Raw genomic sequence first — 14,193 nt, 5'->3', positions numbered from 1 at the left:
CGCCACTGCTCCAAAGCCACAGCTCAGAACAGTCCGGAGATGCTCCTCCACAGAGTGGTGGGTGACAAGCATGCAGAGGCTCCCACCGATTGGGCAGCCCGAGATGAAAGCACACCCAACCTACTTAACCCATGTAGGCAGCTGTAGGACAACCCTAGAAAGTGTAAGAAATGGCACCCAGCTGCTAGCAGAATTCAGTTGGGAGGAGGGGAATCCAAAACCATGCCACATATTTCAATGCAAAAACAGAATAACTTCCTGCCCCAGCAGAATGGGGATCCTACCCCACTTCAAGTGTGGGTATCCGAGCCCTATGGTCCAGACCCAGCGTGCCCCAGACATGCGTCTCCCTGCCTCCCAAGGGGGCGCCCAAGCCTTCATTGTGAAGAACCGGAGGATGAAGATGTGACCCTGACAGCATGACCTGGGGTCAGCAAACAAAACAGCATCCCCTGAAAGCCCTGACTTCCCATTGCAGTCTCTGTGGTAACCGCCCCAATTTGCCACTGGGCTTGTATACATCCTCACCCGTGTAGTTGATGACCATGGCCTTTCCAAACACGGATGGGGTGTATCTGGGATTGGCCAACTTGGTGTTTAGGTACAGCCTGAAATTTGAGTCGTAATCCACTTCCTTATCCCCCAGTATGATGAACTGCCGTCCTTGAGACACTTTGATATTTTTCTCTAAGACGTTATCAATCACGGGGTCAATGTACTCATCCACGTCATGGAACAGGAAAGGGCTCCCATACTTAATGGACATCTCCAGCTGCTTCAGGAAGTCGGGGTCATTAAAGGAAGCCACCTGGAAGACAGGGGTACTATGTGCTCAGCAAACACACAGGGAGAGCGCCTCAGGAGCAGGGAGTGGGCACGCCTGAGCCTCAGAGGGAACCAAAGCAGAGAAAGAATGGGGGTGGGGGTGAGGGAGCAAAGCACAAGACCCGTAGAAACCAGAAACCCATCAGGTTCAGGGGCTGAACAGCCCAAAGTAATCACAACAGAGTCTCACGACCCCTCACAGAATGGGCCATCTCAGGCCCTCCGGCAGGCTGAGGGCAGGGGGAGGTCGAGGACCAACTCTGCATTAATAATATTTGTCTCACTGTAGCTCTGTGTATATTTTAGAGACAGACCTGCCCCCAAAAGCATGGACATTCTCAGGAACAAGGACCAGAAAAACAAAACCATCAGGAAAAAGTAAAACTGAGAATCGTGGGTTTGGGAACTAGTTCAGCAAAAAGCGACTGGGCCCCAGCAATTTTACCCAAGAAAGCTGAACACATAGGCCCACCAAAAAAACAAGCAATAAAACCAAAAGGCACATGAACGTTCACAGTAGCGTTATTTGTAACAGCCAAAAAGTAGAAATCATGCAAATGCCCATCAGTGGATAAATGGATGGTAGAATGTGGTCCTTCCACACAATGGACTATGATTCAGCCACGAAGAGGAAGGAAGCACAGACTCCTGCTACAACCGGGATAAGCTTAGCAAACGCGATGCTCCACGAAAAAAGCGAGACACAAAAGGCCACACAGCGCATGATTCCATTTGTGTGAAACTCTCCAGAGGAGGCGAATCCATAAGATACATTAGTGGTTGCTAGGAGACGGGGGGGGAACGGAAGGATGATGGGGGACAACAACTAAAGCACACAGCATTGCTTTTTGGGGTAGTAAACCCTGATCCTGGTGATTGCATAATTCTGCATATAATACACTAAAAACCACGAAGGTGTATGCTTTCAAAGGGTGAATTTCACAGTATGTGAATTACATCTCAACCCAAAGATTTTGAGGTATCTTTCCTCCAGTCCAAAGGAAAAAAAGTGACTGAGCATCTGGGGCCACCACACTGTACAGGTAGGGGGACACAAAGATATGGAAAACACGATGTCCAGCTTCAAGCTGCTCACAGCTGGGAGGCAACACACAGGTCAGAAAGCAAAAAGCCCAAGGCAGGTCATGCTGCCCTCAAGAACTCAATAGGGCGGGTGAGCAGACAGGGGGAGGGCTCCACCCAGGGGTGGACATTTCAGCTCGGCATTGCCAGGGGCGCGGGGCTGCCAGGTAGAGACGGCAGGAGAGGCAAGCTGTGCCCTGAGCGCGGGAAGTGAGGGCAGAGGACATCCGGGGAGGAGCTGGCCATACCCGCAGGTTATTTTTCTCTTCTTTTCTCTTTATCCAGTTGAGGGCCTGCTGCTGCGGGTCGATGCAGAGGGGGAAGCGGCTGGCCCGGGTGGTGAGGATGCCATTCTGAATTGAGAGCTCATCAGGGGGCAGTCCCTGGGATCCCCACCTGGAAGGGACAGTGACAGGGAAGTCTGTCTTTCTTGTCAAGCTGTAACCAAGTGCTAAGGGTGGTAAGATTGGCCTTCCAGAACAATCTACCCACCCCCAGGCTGCTCAACCCTTCCCCAGGGCTGGGGAAGCTGGATTTGCAGCTCACCCTGCCATTTCTGTACAGGCAAGTTGGCTGCATGCCTCGCTCTCCCCCCGCAGGGTGATGCCCACGTGGACCGCTCACTGGCCCCAGCCCCCACCCCCCACAAGACACCCACGTCCTCCGGGTTCAGGGTCGCACACACCTGCTGATCTCAACATCATCTGTGAGCAGGTTTTCTAACCGGAAAGGCTGGCTCAGGGGAATCTCCCTCTCCAGGATGTCATTCTGCCAAACTTGGTAGACCATCTGGTCACGGAACTCCCACGTGAAGGCACCCTCGTAGCTCAGGAAAGCCGCGCAGAGCAGGCAGTCCCCCAGCAGCTTCACCCGCCGGTGCACCAGCTCATCTAGGTCATTCAGCCACCTGGCGCAGGAGACGGGGGCTGCGGTAAGCCGTTAGCGTCCAGCACAGTCAGAAGGAACATTCGAGAAGAACCACCTTGACACACTGCTAATGGGGCTAGCCAGAAGGAAACATCGTTGGAGACCATCCCTTCTTCCAGAAACAAAGTCAGAAGACCTTGTTCAATTTTAGGGCTCAGCAGAACCCAGCATCTAATGGCCTGGAGAAATGTTTATGGGAAGCAGCTAGTCTCAAAGCTTATTTATTAAGTAGCAATCACATTGTGTCTTTTTTTTTTTTAATAAGTTTTTTTTAAAGACTTTATTTACTTATTTGACAGAGATCACAAGCAGGCAGAGAGGCAGGCGGGGCGGGGGGAGGCAGGCTCCCCACTGAGCAGAGAGCCCGATGCAGGGCTCGATCCCAGGACCCTGAGATCATGACCTGAGCCGAAGGCAGAGGCTTAACCCACTGAGCCACCCAGTCGCCCTGTTTCTGAATGCTTTATCAACAGTTTGCTGACACGCCCAGCAGAACTCCTGAGCTCAGGTCTTGCTTGGTGACAAAATTCTATCCAAGATAAAAGGGAGTAGATGTTTCCCTTGGCCCCTTCTGCTAAACAGTGAAAACCTTCTAGGTTTTAAAAATATTGAAAATGGTTTGTTTCCCACAAGCAAACAGTATTTTCTAGTGTTTTCCCTATCACTTGCGCAGGTGCCTGATTAGAAACTACTCTTGCATCCAGCGGACCAGCTCTGGCCAAACGGCCTTGCCCCGAGGCACCAGACAGCCCTACCTGCTTAAAATTGAAGCTCAGGACTGAGCCAGACTCAAGAGCCCTTGGAAGACAGCTGCCCCGCAACCAAGGTGGACCACCCCCTCCAGACCCACCCAGGATGCGCTCGGGGTTAAAGATCACTAGGAAGTCATTTCCAGAACAGACTGAACCTTGCCAGAGGCCGCGGGTGCCTCCCTGTCTCCGCAGCTAGCCTGCCTCCGTCACCCTTGACAACTGTTCAATAAACCGCAGAACGTGTAAAATGGCCTTAGCCATGAGAGTAGTGAAATCCGAACTCTCCCAAGAGGTCTCCAGATAAAAGCACAGCGTGGCGGAAAGACGACACGGTAAGAGATTCGGGCCCCGGCGTTCGTGGACAGACCACAGGGTCTCCCTCGGGGCTGTCATCGGAGGGGTTCCTCAGCTGCTGACCTGATGTTCTCAGACCCCAGCCCTGAGATGAGCTTGTCCGCCGCGATCAGCCGCCTCTCCATTATCTCGGCTTCCTCCTGCAGCATTTGCTTTTCCAGGATGGCGGCCTCGTACTTGGCCCCCAGGGCTTCCAGCTCCCTCTGGATCGCTGCCAACTCATTCTGGATCCTTTCTAGCTCACGCTTAGTGAGGTAGAAGTTCCGCTCCAGCCTGGCCACCTGAGGGAAGACAAGTCCCAGAATGGTGGGGAGGGGGACCACAGTGGGGCAGGGATGAACGAGTCTAACCCCAGGGCTTAGGTCTACACCATGTTTCTAATGTTGTTCCTACTTCTTGGGGCCACTGTATGCCCTGCTGAGGTACATGGCTCCTTTCCTTAGTCACCTAGCATTGGCTTCAAAAGCTCTAATCCCATTGGAAAACAAGATGTCCCACACCCAAGTTAGCAGACAGCTTTATTTCCATGTGCGCAGAGGTCACGGTAAAATGACATTGTGGTTCTAAGTCAAAAACTCAAAAGAACGCGTCGAGAATAGTCCTCGCCTTCCACCTGGTCCCAAATTTCCTAGGAACAAAATTCTGAGGGATAAAGCAGTGTCAAAATAGATCTCAAGATGATCAAATCAACTTTGTAACTCTCTTTGTAGTCTGTGTTCATTCAACATGTTACTTTGACCCAATGGTTCTCAGGTGGGGCCGCCCCAGAGGACAGATGGCCACGTCTGGAGACATTCTGAGTGGTCAGATCTTGGGGGTAGGGATAATGGCATCCAGTGGGTGGAGGCAGCGGTTCCATTACACATCCTACAGAGCACATGACAGCACTCACCCCCCACCCCGAGAATGGTCCAGCCCCAAGGGTCAGTAGTGCCAAGACACCGCATCCTGCTTGAATTACAGAGGATGATTTTTACCCATTTATCCTATTCTCTCCACACAAAATTTGAAAGCCTTCCAGACTTCGGTTCTGTCCGTCCATTCACGCGGTCTAGACGAGAGTGATATAATTCAGGCTTATCATTTATTAGCAGTGGTGGAGGGGGGAATGGTTATGTGATGGAAAATCAGAACCTTGCCCGCATTTGTCCAGCAAAGCTGTGGACATATTAATTCCAACTCCAGGTTGCTCCCTGGGCAGCTCTGTTTAGGTCTTACGCATGAACAATACCTTTTCTCTTTTGGGCTTGATTTCTCTAAAAACGTCACAGTAGCCCATCACAGCTTCAACAAACTTCAGCATCCCCAAGCCTGCTTTGCTCACAGCTTCCATTTCTTCAGTTGTGGTATTAAGAGTCTTCAAGAGGCCTGATGGTCAAAGATGGAATGATATTGATGGGTCACAAGCCCCATCTTAGGAAAATAAAATGGGAAATAAATTGCCAATGGACAAGCGCCACTAAATGAATTTTGTGTAGGTGGGTGCTTAATAAGACATGAGTGAGGAGCACAGGTTATGGCCACCCAGGACATCCCTATGATCCAGGCACCTCTGTGTCCAGGGTGTCCGTGGGGACCCCCAACTGTGCATCAAAGTGGCTCAGAGCAGGTAGCTAGCTGGAATTCATAGGCTGTTATGGGTCACCATCACCTTTCCCTGCCCCCTCATCCCAGGTGTAATTTCACGCAAATGGAAACCCACCCAATCAATATTCAGGTAAAGAGAGGTCCTTGGGTTTTTTGTAGTTGTTGTTATCCTTTGTGTTTCATTTAGTTTTGTTTCTGAGTGGCTGAGAAAGAGCATTTGATAATAACATTCTGAACAAACCATGAAGATAAACAGTGACACTGTGAACTTGAATGGCTTTTTGCAAAGACTGAAACCTCGTTCCCACTGGCTGAGCATCTAGGTAGGACAGGCATCAGGCTCAAAGGGAAAGCCGGCATTCTATACCGAAGACAGGGAGGCTGGCTGTGGGCGGTACCAACGCCTCCTTGCCTGTCTCCCAGGGACCTACAGGAGACTTCATACAGGCAAAAGGTGCAAGGGAGAAGTCAGGGGTAGACCATCCCTTGCACCACCAAGCCTGAGGCACAAGATGGACCAAAGAGGAGGCCAGGCTGGGTTCCATAAGAGGATCCTATTTCCTAAGGGGAAACACCAGAGTGATTGTTCTTGAAAGTTCAGAGGGCATAGGCTGCTACTGACCATCTAGCTCCCAGCTGTCCCATCTCACACAACAGGAGGGTTGGCCTCTGACAAGCCCCCTCTGTGCTCTCCATCCCTGCTCCCAAAGCCTGAGCTGTCAGAGGAGACAGACCCTGGCTCTTCCTGCATCCGTCTGTACGCACCTCTGATATTTTTCACCTGGCTCTGCGTGATCGAATCAAAATCAATCTCCATCAGAGACCTCAGGAAATTCGGGTCAGACATCATACCCTTGGCGGTCTTCCAGTTGAGTTCCTTGTACCCTTTCATGATGAGGATGCACTCACACACCGTCTGCACCTGTTTGGGGGGCTTGGCAAAGGATCTGGTGAGAAATAAAAATGTGTGTGAATCAGACCCAGGATGCGCCCAGGATCTAGCCTAAATGAGAGCTTAGAAAAGTTCCAGAAAGTTCCAGGAAAAATGGCTCAGCCCAGAGTCCTTTCTTAGAGGTGACACAGCATGGAGGCCAAGGAAGCCATATCCCAGCATGGACTTGGGCTCCTCGTGGGAGGGGGAAGCTGCTCCCAGGGCAGGGACTGGTCTCAGCCACCGGGGGCCAGAACCACAGGGGCGGGTATCATTAAAATGCAAACCCAAGCCACCCAAGCCACCCAAGCATGAGTCACTAGGTCAAGGAGGAGCCTGAGAATCCGTGTTTCTAATCACAGCTTGGGGCAGCTTCTCAGACTCTGCCGCGTAGCCACTGGCATTACTGCCGTCCTCCTCCTCCTCCTCCTCCTCCTCATCTTCGTCCTCTTTTCCATTTACTAGATGAAGAGACGGGGCCTAGAGTGTCTGGACGGGCTGCCTATGTCCACACAGCCTGTGGGGTCCAGGGTCCCCACATCCAGGGCTCCTTCCAGGCTAGGTCACCCCTTACCTGTTTCCTTTGCCTTTGAGGAGCCCAGACAGTCACTCGGCTCCTCCAAACACTCAGATATCTAGTGCCCTCCCCGCTCCAGGGCACCGAGACCCCCAACAAAGGGGCGAGCACGCAGCAGCACCGGTACATACATGCAGGAATGGGAGGCATGTTAACTGCACTGGGGGCAGGGAGCAGGGGCGCTGGGCTGCCTGCTGCTCTCGAAGGCTCTCCACATCACGTGAGTCCTGCAGACACCAGACCACGGAGAGAGCCAGAAGCTTCAGGAAAACGAAGAAGAGGTGAGTGGAAGGAAGGAAAAGGGAGAAGACGGGGAGATGAGAGAGGCCCCCTGAAGATGACCTAGCGGGGAGGGGGAGGCAGGCAGGGGCCCAGCCATCCCAGCAGAAGGCCTGAGCAACTCAGAGGCGAGCGGGAGGGCGGGATGGGCCAAGAGCACAAGAACAACCCGAGCAGGGTAAAGGTATGGAGACTGTCTCTACCGGGCAAACGCCCCGGCCGCCCTGGCCCCAGGACCCCCGCCCACCGGCCTGCAGACAAGAGCGGCGAGGAGGAGTGACGCAGCACAGGGACAAGCCAGGGCAATGACTCCAGCCCGAAGACCGGTGATTAACGTGGTGGTCCTGAGTCACCACGGAAAGGTGCAATTACACCGGCATTAGGTGCTTGCGAAAGCCCACAACGCCATCCGCTGTCTTTAAAAGGCTTCCTTCAGGGGTGGGGGACGGAGGCCAGGCCCAGGCCACTGATCTTTGAAGAATCAGAGGAGGAAAGAATCGGTGAAATATTTTCAGATAGAAGACGGAAAGGACCCCAGCCCCAGTGAAGGGTCCTGAGCCCGTGGGCAAGTTGTAAACCATCCAGCGTTCTCGGTTTTCCCACCTGCAAAATGGGGAGGCAGAGCCAGACCTTCCCGCTCCCAAACCCTGCCAGTCTGTGAAAGTGACGTTCTCCGCCCTCAGCTGACAAGCTAGTACCTGGAGCCATGTTTCTACAGAAGGTATTGCTGTCGTAACACAGACAACTGAGGTATTAGTAATCGTGAGGTTCTCAGTCTGGGAAATAGAAACATTTTTGTTTCATTTCCTTTCTCCTATCACAAAAGAAACTCAGGAGAGGTTGCCTGGGTGGCTCAGTGGTTTAAAGCCTCTGCTTTCAGCTCAGGTCATGATCCTGGGGTCCTGGGATCGAGCCCCGCATTGGGCTCTCTGCTCGGCGGAGAGCCTGCTTCCCCCTCTCTCTCTGTCTGCATCTCTGCCTACCTGTGATCTCTGTTAAATAAATAAATAAAATCTTAAAAAAAAAGAAAAGAATCTCAGGAGAGAGAGAGAGGAGGAGGATATGCTGCCCTCCCTGGAGGGAAAGAGTCGTCACAAATGCCACTCCCTACCTTCCCTCACTCTAATTACCCCGATGCTCCAACTGTGTCTGCTTTTCCCTCAGCCCAAGCTCCTGCCAGCCTCAGAGAGGGCCCTCCTCTAGCCTCCATCCTACAGCTGGTGGATCCCTACTCTCTAGTCCCAGCTCAGTGTAAATGTCACTTTCAAGGGATGCCTGGGTGACTCAGTCGTAAAGTGTCTGCCTTTGGCTCAGATCATGATCCCAGGGTCCTGGGACCGAGTCCTGCATCAGGCTCCCTGCTCAGTGGGAAGCCTGCTTCTCCCTCTCCCACTCCCCCTACTTGTGTTCCCTCTCTTGCTGTGTCTCTGTCAAATAAATAAATAAAATATTCCAAAAAATAAGTACATAGATAAATAAATGTCCCTTCTAGGGAACAGGAGAGGCACCTGGGTGGCTCAGTCGGTTAAGCATCCAACTCTTGGTTTTGGCTCAGGTCGTGATCTCAGGGGGTTGGGATAGAGCCCCACACTGGGTTCCACACTCAGTATGGAGTCAGCTTGAGTTTCCCTCTGCCTCTGTCCCTCACCTGCCTCTCAAATAAATAAACCTTTAAAAAAATAAATGTCACTTCCTAGGGAATACCTTCCCCGACTCCCTACCCCCCAGACTTGGTGAGGTTCCCCCATTATCCACAGTCATGGCAGCAAAGACCATCCCACCCTAACTTCTTGGGTGATTTTCCTGTACATGTGGGATTCCTGCATGAATGCCCGTGCCTTCCTGAGAGTGTCAGCTGAATGTAATGAAGGCCTTGCCTGCTGGCTCATTGCTGCTCAGCCCCAGTGCCAGCATGGGTGGGGGATGGGGTGGGGGGGGGGGGGGGGGGTTGTAGGCACCCAAAGACTGCCAAATGAATGGAAGGAAGAAGAGTAAAATCGCAAGCCAGTAACGAAGGTAGCCTTTTGTACTACAGAGGATCACCCACTTCTGATCTTCAGGACTCCTACTCTCCCTGCCTTAACATCTGATGATTTCAACAAAGAGGACTGAGCATTACAGAATGAAATTGTCAAGATGTCAGTGCTGGCTCATCACACTTAACATCCAAACAACCTAAAGGAAGCCAGAGTATAGTCACCTGGAAAAAATAAAATTGGATCCAGACTCACAGTGAACCCCTGGAAACCCCAAAAGATCAAATATTTAACCGTACAGAAACAAACTGTAAAAGTATGGGAAGAAATCATGGGGAAATTGTTTTACAATCCTACAGTCTTAAAAGGCCATTTAAGTATGACATGATATCTCCAAAGGCCACAGAATAAAATATTGCTAAAGTCTGTCATGTAAATACAAAAGTCTTATACACAGCAAACACAAACACACACACAAACCTCACAATCAAACTCAAATGGCCAATGAGCCACTGGGGAAAATATCTACAACTCACATCATGGTTAAAAAACGGATCTCCCAGGTTCCTGGGTGGCTCAGTGGGTTAAGCCTCTGCCTTCGGCTCAGGTCATGGTCTCAGGGTCCTGGGATAGAGCCCCACATCGGGCTCTCTGATCAGCGGGGAGCCTGCTTCCCCCTCTCTCTGCCTGCCTCTCTGCCTACTTGTGATTTCTCTCTCTGTGTCAAATAAATAAATAAAATCTTAAAAAAAAAAACAACTGATCTCCCTATCACGTAAAAAGCCACTGGAACTGAGTAAGAAAAAAAATGAGCGCTAACGATTTAACAGATAAACGTGCAAAGCTTATGAACAGTTCACAGAAAAAGAAATACACACGACCCTCATACACATTTTTCACATATGAAAAAACAGGCCAACGTCACTTGCAATAAGGGAAATGCACATTAAAACTACACAAACACCACTTTTCATCTACAAAACAAGCAAAAATCCAAATGCATTATGATGCTCTCCACTGGCGAGGCTATGAGAAAGCAGGCACTGAGGTGGATTGCCAGGGGAGTGTAAGTGGGCTCTGCCCCCAGGGAGCACACTAAGCAGCACCTGTAGACATTATAAACTCACACCCTTGGACTTGGGAGACTCCACCCTAGAAATAGAACCTTCCATTGAAGGAAGGCGCACAATGAAGTACGGTCAGGGTTATTCTTCGCCACACGGTTCGTGAAGGCAGAAGACCGGCAACAAGCTGAAACTTCATAAACTGGGGCTAGTTAAACAGAGGGCGACAGGGCCGTCCAGTGGAACGTGATAAACTCTTCTCAGACATGGGGGAAGTTCGTCACACGGCAACACGCGAGAGATCTCCAATCCACATTGTTCACCGGAGAAGCCAAGATATAGGAAAATGTGTAGAGTATAAGACCATTTACACACCAAAAAAAAAAGGAGGAAACAAGGGCACTCAGGTATCCCTTGTTCTACCACTAACCTTCAGAATCTAAAGCCGGGAACTGAAGAGACACGTGTATATCTGATTGCCTTGATCATAAAAACTTTCTGGATCCATATGTGAGAGCAGAAAGACAGTGGGTACCTGTTGTGTGGGGGGAGGGGAACTCCGCTGATGGGGCAGATGGGAGGGGCTTTCACATGTCATTTTGATGTCAGACCGTGATCCTAGCTCATGCTTACTTGGCACTGACAGTGTGGTGAACCCAGTCCTGGAGTTCTTCCTGTAATAGTTCAGTCAGTCCATCTTCCCAACAGCCCTCATGCCATGGGGACAATGATCATCATCCCCATGTCACAAATCAAGAAACTACAGCACATGGGGCGCCTGGGTGGCTCAGTGGGTTAAAGCCTCCGCCTTCGGCTCAGGTCATGATCCCAGGGTCCTGGGATCAAGCCCCACATCGGGCTCTCTGCTCAGCGGGAGCCTGCTTCCTCCTCTCTCTCTCTGCCTGCCTGTCTGCCTACTTGTGATCCCTGTCTGTCAAATGAATAAATAAAATCTTTAAAAAAAAAAAGAAAGAAAGAAAGAAAGAAAGAAAGAAACTAACTACAGCACAGAGAGGTTAAGTGAGTTGCCAGAGGTCACAAAGCCCATAAGAGGCAGAGCCCTGCATGAACATATCATCTACTCCAATAATCACATTTTTAAAAATTATTCCTTTTAGGTCTTAGGCCATTTCCACTTTCTCAGGGATGAGCTGAGCCCCCATCTCACACCTGTCTCAGGCGTGATGCAGGCATCCCTCGTTCACTGTGGGGACAGGTAGAGAGCTCTCCGTTTAGTTCTTCAGAAGCCCCATCTCTCCCCTCCCCCTTGAGCTGACGTGGGGACCCACAGCCCCTTCTAGCCAAATGAATCCCCTTCAAAACTTCTCCCCAGCTCTCTGCTCTTACAGAATTTTTCTGCTGCTGACCTGGGTATGGTGCCCAAAATTTGTGTAACTACAATTGGCTCTTTCCCCTGAAAACATGTATGCTGACGGTCTGTCCCCCAGCACAGCTGGCCATGCCTTTCTGCTTCGTTCCAGCGCCTCGGTTAGAATGTCTGACTCACACCCTTGCGACTTTAAAACGTCCGTCCTTATACCCTCCATCAACCGCGCTCCGCAGAACTGAAAGAATGACTTCTTGCCAGCAGCGGCAGAGTCTGCCGATGACCTCCCGAGAACTGCTTCGGTCCCCTGCCCTGGAACCAGCCAGGCATTCGGTTCAAATCCCCAAGTACCACTAATGAGCAAACAACCAGGGCACAGCCTTCGACAGAGGAAAGCTGCTCGGCCTTTAGGAATAAGAAGAAGCACGAAGAACAAGCTTCGTTCTGCCGGGAGCCCAAGACGGAAAGTCAACCAGCGACCTGGAAACAGGAGACTCTCTCACCGGAGGCCTGACTGTGGGGCCAGAAGGACTGAACCCCATCTGACAACGAGGATGTGACGGGGACAGCTGGGGGGCTGAGGGTTGCAAGCGGAGGTATAGGGGGAGTTACTAGGGGGAGAGCTAGGCAGACAGGGCAGTGCGCCTTCCTGGCTTCAGTCTCGGTGCTAAATTTACCAGTGAGATCCCTTAACGGGGCCCCAGGGTCAGACCACACAATGCGGGGAGAAAGTTCCCCCACCAGCCCCACACCAGGCCCTTGTTCCTGGAAGTGCTCTGGTGGTGGCAGATGCAGTTGTTTTATAGGTTGTCTGCCAAATGCCTGGGGGCCACAGCGAGGAGCCCCTCTCCCCACCCCTCTCAAGCCCATTTGGCTAGAAATGGGGCCAGGCATCCCCTCTCGGCTCTCAGCTCATGGCCCGTCTCTGTCACACTCTCTTCGGCGGGGCACTGGTCCCCTGGGTCAGGTGTCTTGTGGCTGTTTAGGGCAGATACTGGTGTGGCGCTTCCTGTGGAGAGCACTGGTCCACTGAGCTCTGGGACTCAGCTCCCTTCTCTGAGACAGCCTGGGTCCAGAGCCAAAAGGCCCTGCTCCCTCCTGGCTGGGGGGGACCCGGGGCACGCCAACTCCCTGCCCAGGGCCCCAGCTTCCTCATCTGCAAATGAGGACAGGACCCACGGCCTTAGAAAGCACTCAGCCCAGTGGCCGGCCCATGACGGAGCTCCGTAAGTGTCTGACCGTCAGGAGAAATGGAATGGCTGTCAGGAGCGCCATGGGCGGCCACACACGCACGGAGATGGCCGTCGGTCACCTGATCTCGGTCACGTCTGATTTGTCCAGCTTCTGCAGCTCCAGCTTGGCGGCCTCTAGAATGGGCATGACCTCGGCGAGGGCCATCTCGGCCTCCGCCTTCTCCACCGCAATGATCTTGTTCTGTTCTTCTATCTCCATGGCTTTTTCCTCTGCGAGCTTCTTCTTTTCCTCGGCTGTGGGGGGAGAAGCTGGTGAGTGAAGATGCCAGCGTGGAGAGGAGAGACCACCACCACGGAGACAAAGGGGCACACAGCCCACCAAGGCCAGTGCCGAGCTGTCAGGGGATCTAACACTCTTGGGCCAATATGGCGGCCTTGGGTGTTCCTGCTAGAGAAGTTCTCAGCCGGCATGGGGTCTCCAACACCAGGTCCACTGCTGACTCCAACTGGCCCAGCCATGTCCCGCCACTCTGTCCCACGGGACAGCCCCCAGCCCTGCATGGCTGGTGTGAGTAGAGGACACCAGGGCCACCCTTCCTGTCTTTCTGGTTCACAGAGATCTCTCTGCTTCTCATGACCATCTCCAAGGTTTGTTCAGACCCCACTGAAAAGTCACCCCTTGTAAGGTGGCCTGCCCCTTCGGTCACTCTGGATCCTCTATTTGCTTCATGACACTGATCGAAATTGGGCATTTCACTTAATTGTTGGCTCACTGATTGTCTGGTTCTAGTCACTGGAACGTAGGTATCTCCCCAATGTCTGGAAGCCCGATCCCTAGCACAGAGATCGGCTCATGGTAGCTGTACTGGGCTGAAGAGTGTCCCCCACGATCCATGTCCACCAGCGACCTCAGAATGTGACCTTATCTAGAAAGAGGGTCTTTGGACATCTAATGAGTTCACTTGAGGTCATACTGGGTTAGGGGGTCCTAAATCCAATGGCTTATGTCCTTATAAGACAAGCACATGAGGACACGGGGACATAAAGGGAAGTGGCCACTGGCACCAGACACTGAGATGAACCTAAAAGCTATGGACTGCTGACAAATGCCGGAGGCTGGAAGAGGCAAGGAGGGGTCCTCCCCCAGAGCCTTTGGAGGGAGCATGGCCCCTGACACCTTGATTTCAGACTCTGGCCTCCAGAACTGTGAGAGTAAACTTCTGTTGTTCAAAGCCCCCCAGCTGTGGCCATTTGTTTGGGCAGCTCCAGGAAATAAGTACACTGTCCCTTATCTGGGGGCACCCAGGTGGGACTGGAG

The 14,193-nt window shown here is 52.0% G+C and overlaps 1 protein-coding gene across 2 annotated transcripts in view; it reads right to left on the bottom strand.

Annotated features, from left to right (window-relative positions):
• The window catches only part of DNAH10 (dynein axonemal heavy chain 10), a 134,754-nt gene that overhangs the window by 12,899 nt on the left and 107,662 nt on the right, over positions 1–14,193 (bottom strand). For both annotated transcript variants that reach the window (XM_032876461.1, XM_032876460.1), the window contains 7 exons: positions 12,995–13,169; positions 6,294–6,475; positions 5,173–5,309; positions 4,005–4,222; positions 2,594–2,815; positions 2,157–2,304; positions 529–808 (listed from right to left, as the gene is read on the bottom strand). In XM_032876461.1, coding sequence (XP_032732352.1) covers positions 529–808; positions 2,157–2,304; positions 2,594–2,815; positions 4,005–4,222; positions 5,173–5,309; positions 6,294–6,475; positions 12,995–13,169 — 1,362 coding nt within the window. The remainder of the gene's footprint in view (positions 1–528; positions 809–2,156; positions 2,305–2,593; positions 2,816–4,004; positions 4,223–5,172; positions 5,310–6,293; positions 6,476–12,994; positions 13,170–14,193) is intronic.

Source organism: Lontra canadensis, unplaced genomic scaffold (genome assembly GCF_010015895.1).
Source record: "Lontra canadensis isolate GAN:19392208 unplaced genomic scaffold, GSC_riverotter_1.0 scaffold58, whole genome shotgun sequence".
NCBI classification, from domain to species: Eukaryota; Metazoa; Chordata; class Mammalia; order Carnivora; family Mustelidae; genus Lontra; species Lontra canadensis.
The sequence above is the reverse complement of the archived record's forward strand: the minus strand, read 5'-3'. Positions and strand labels throughout refer to the sequence as shown.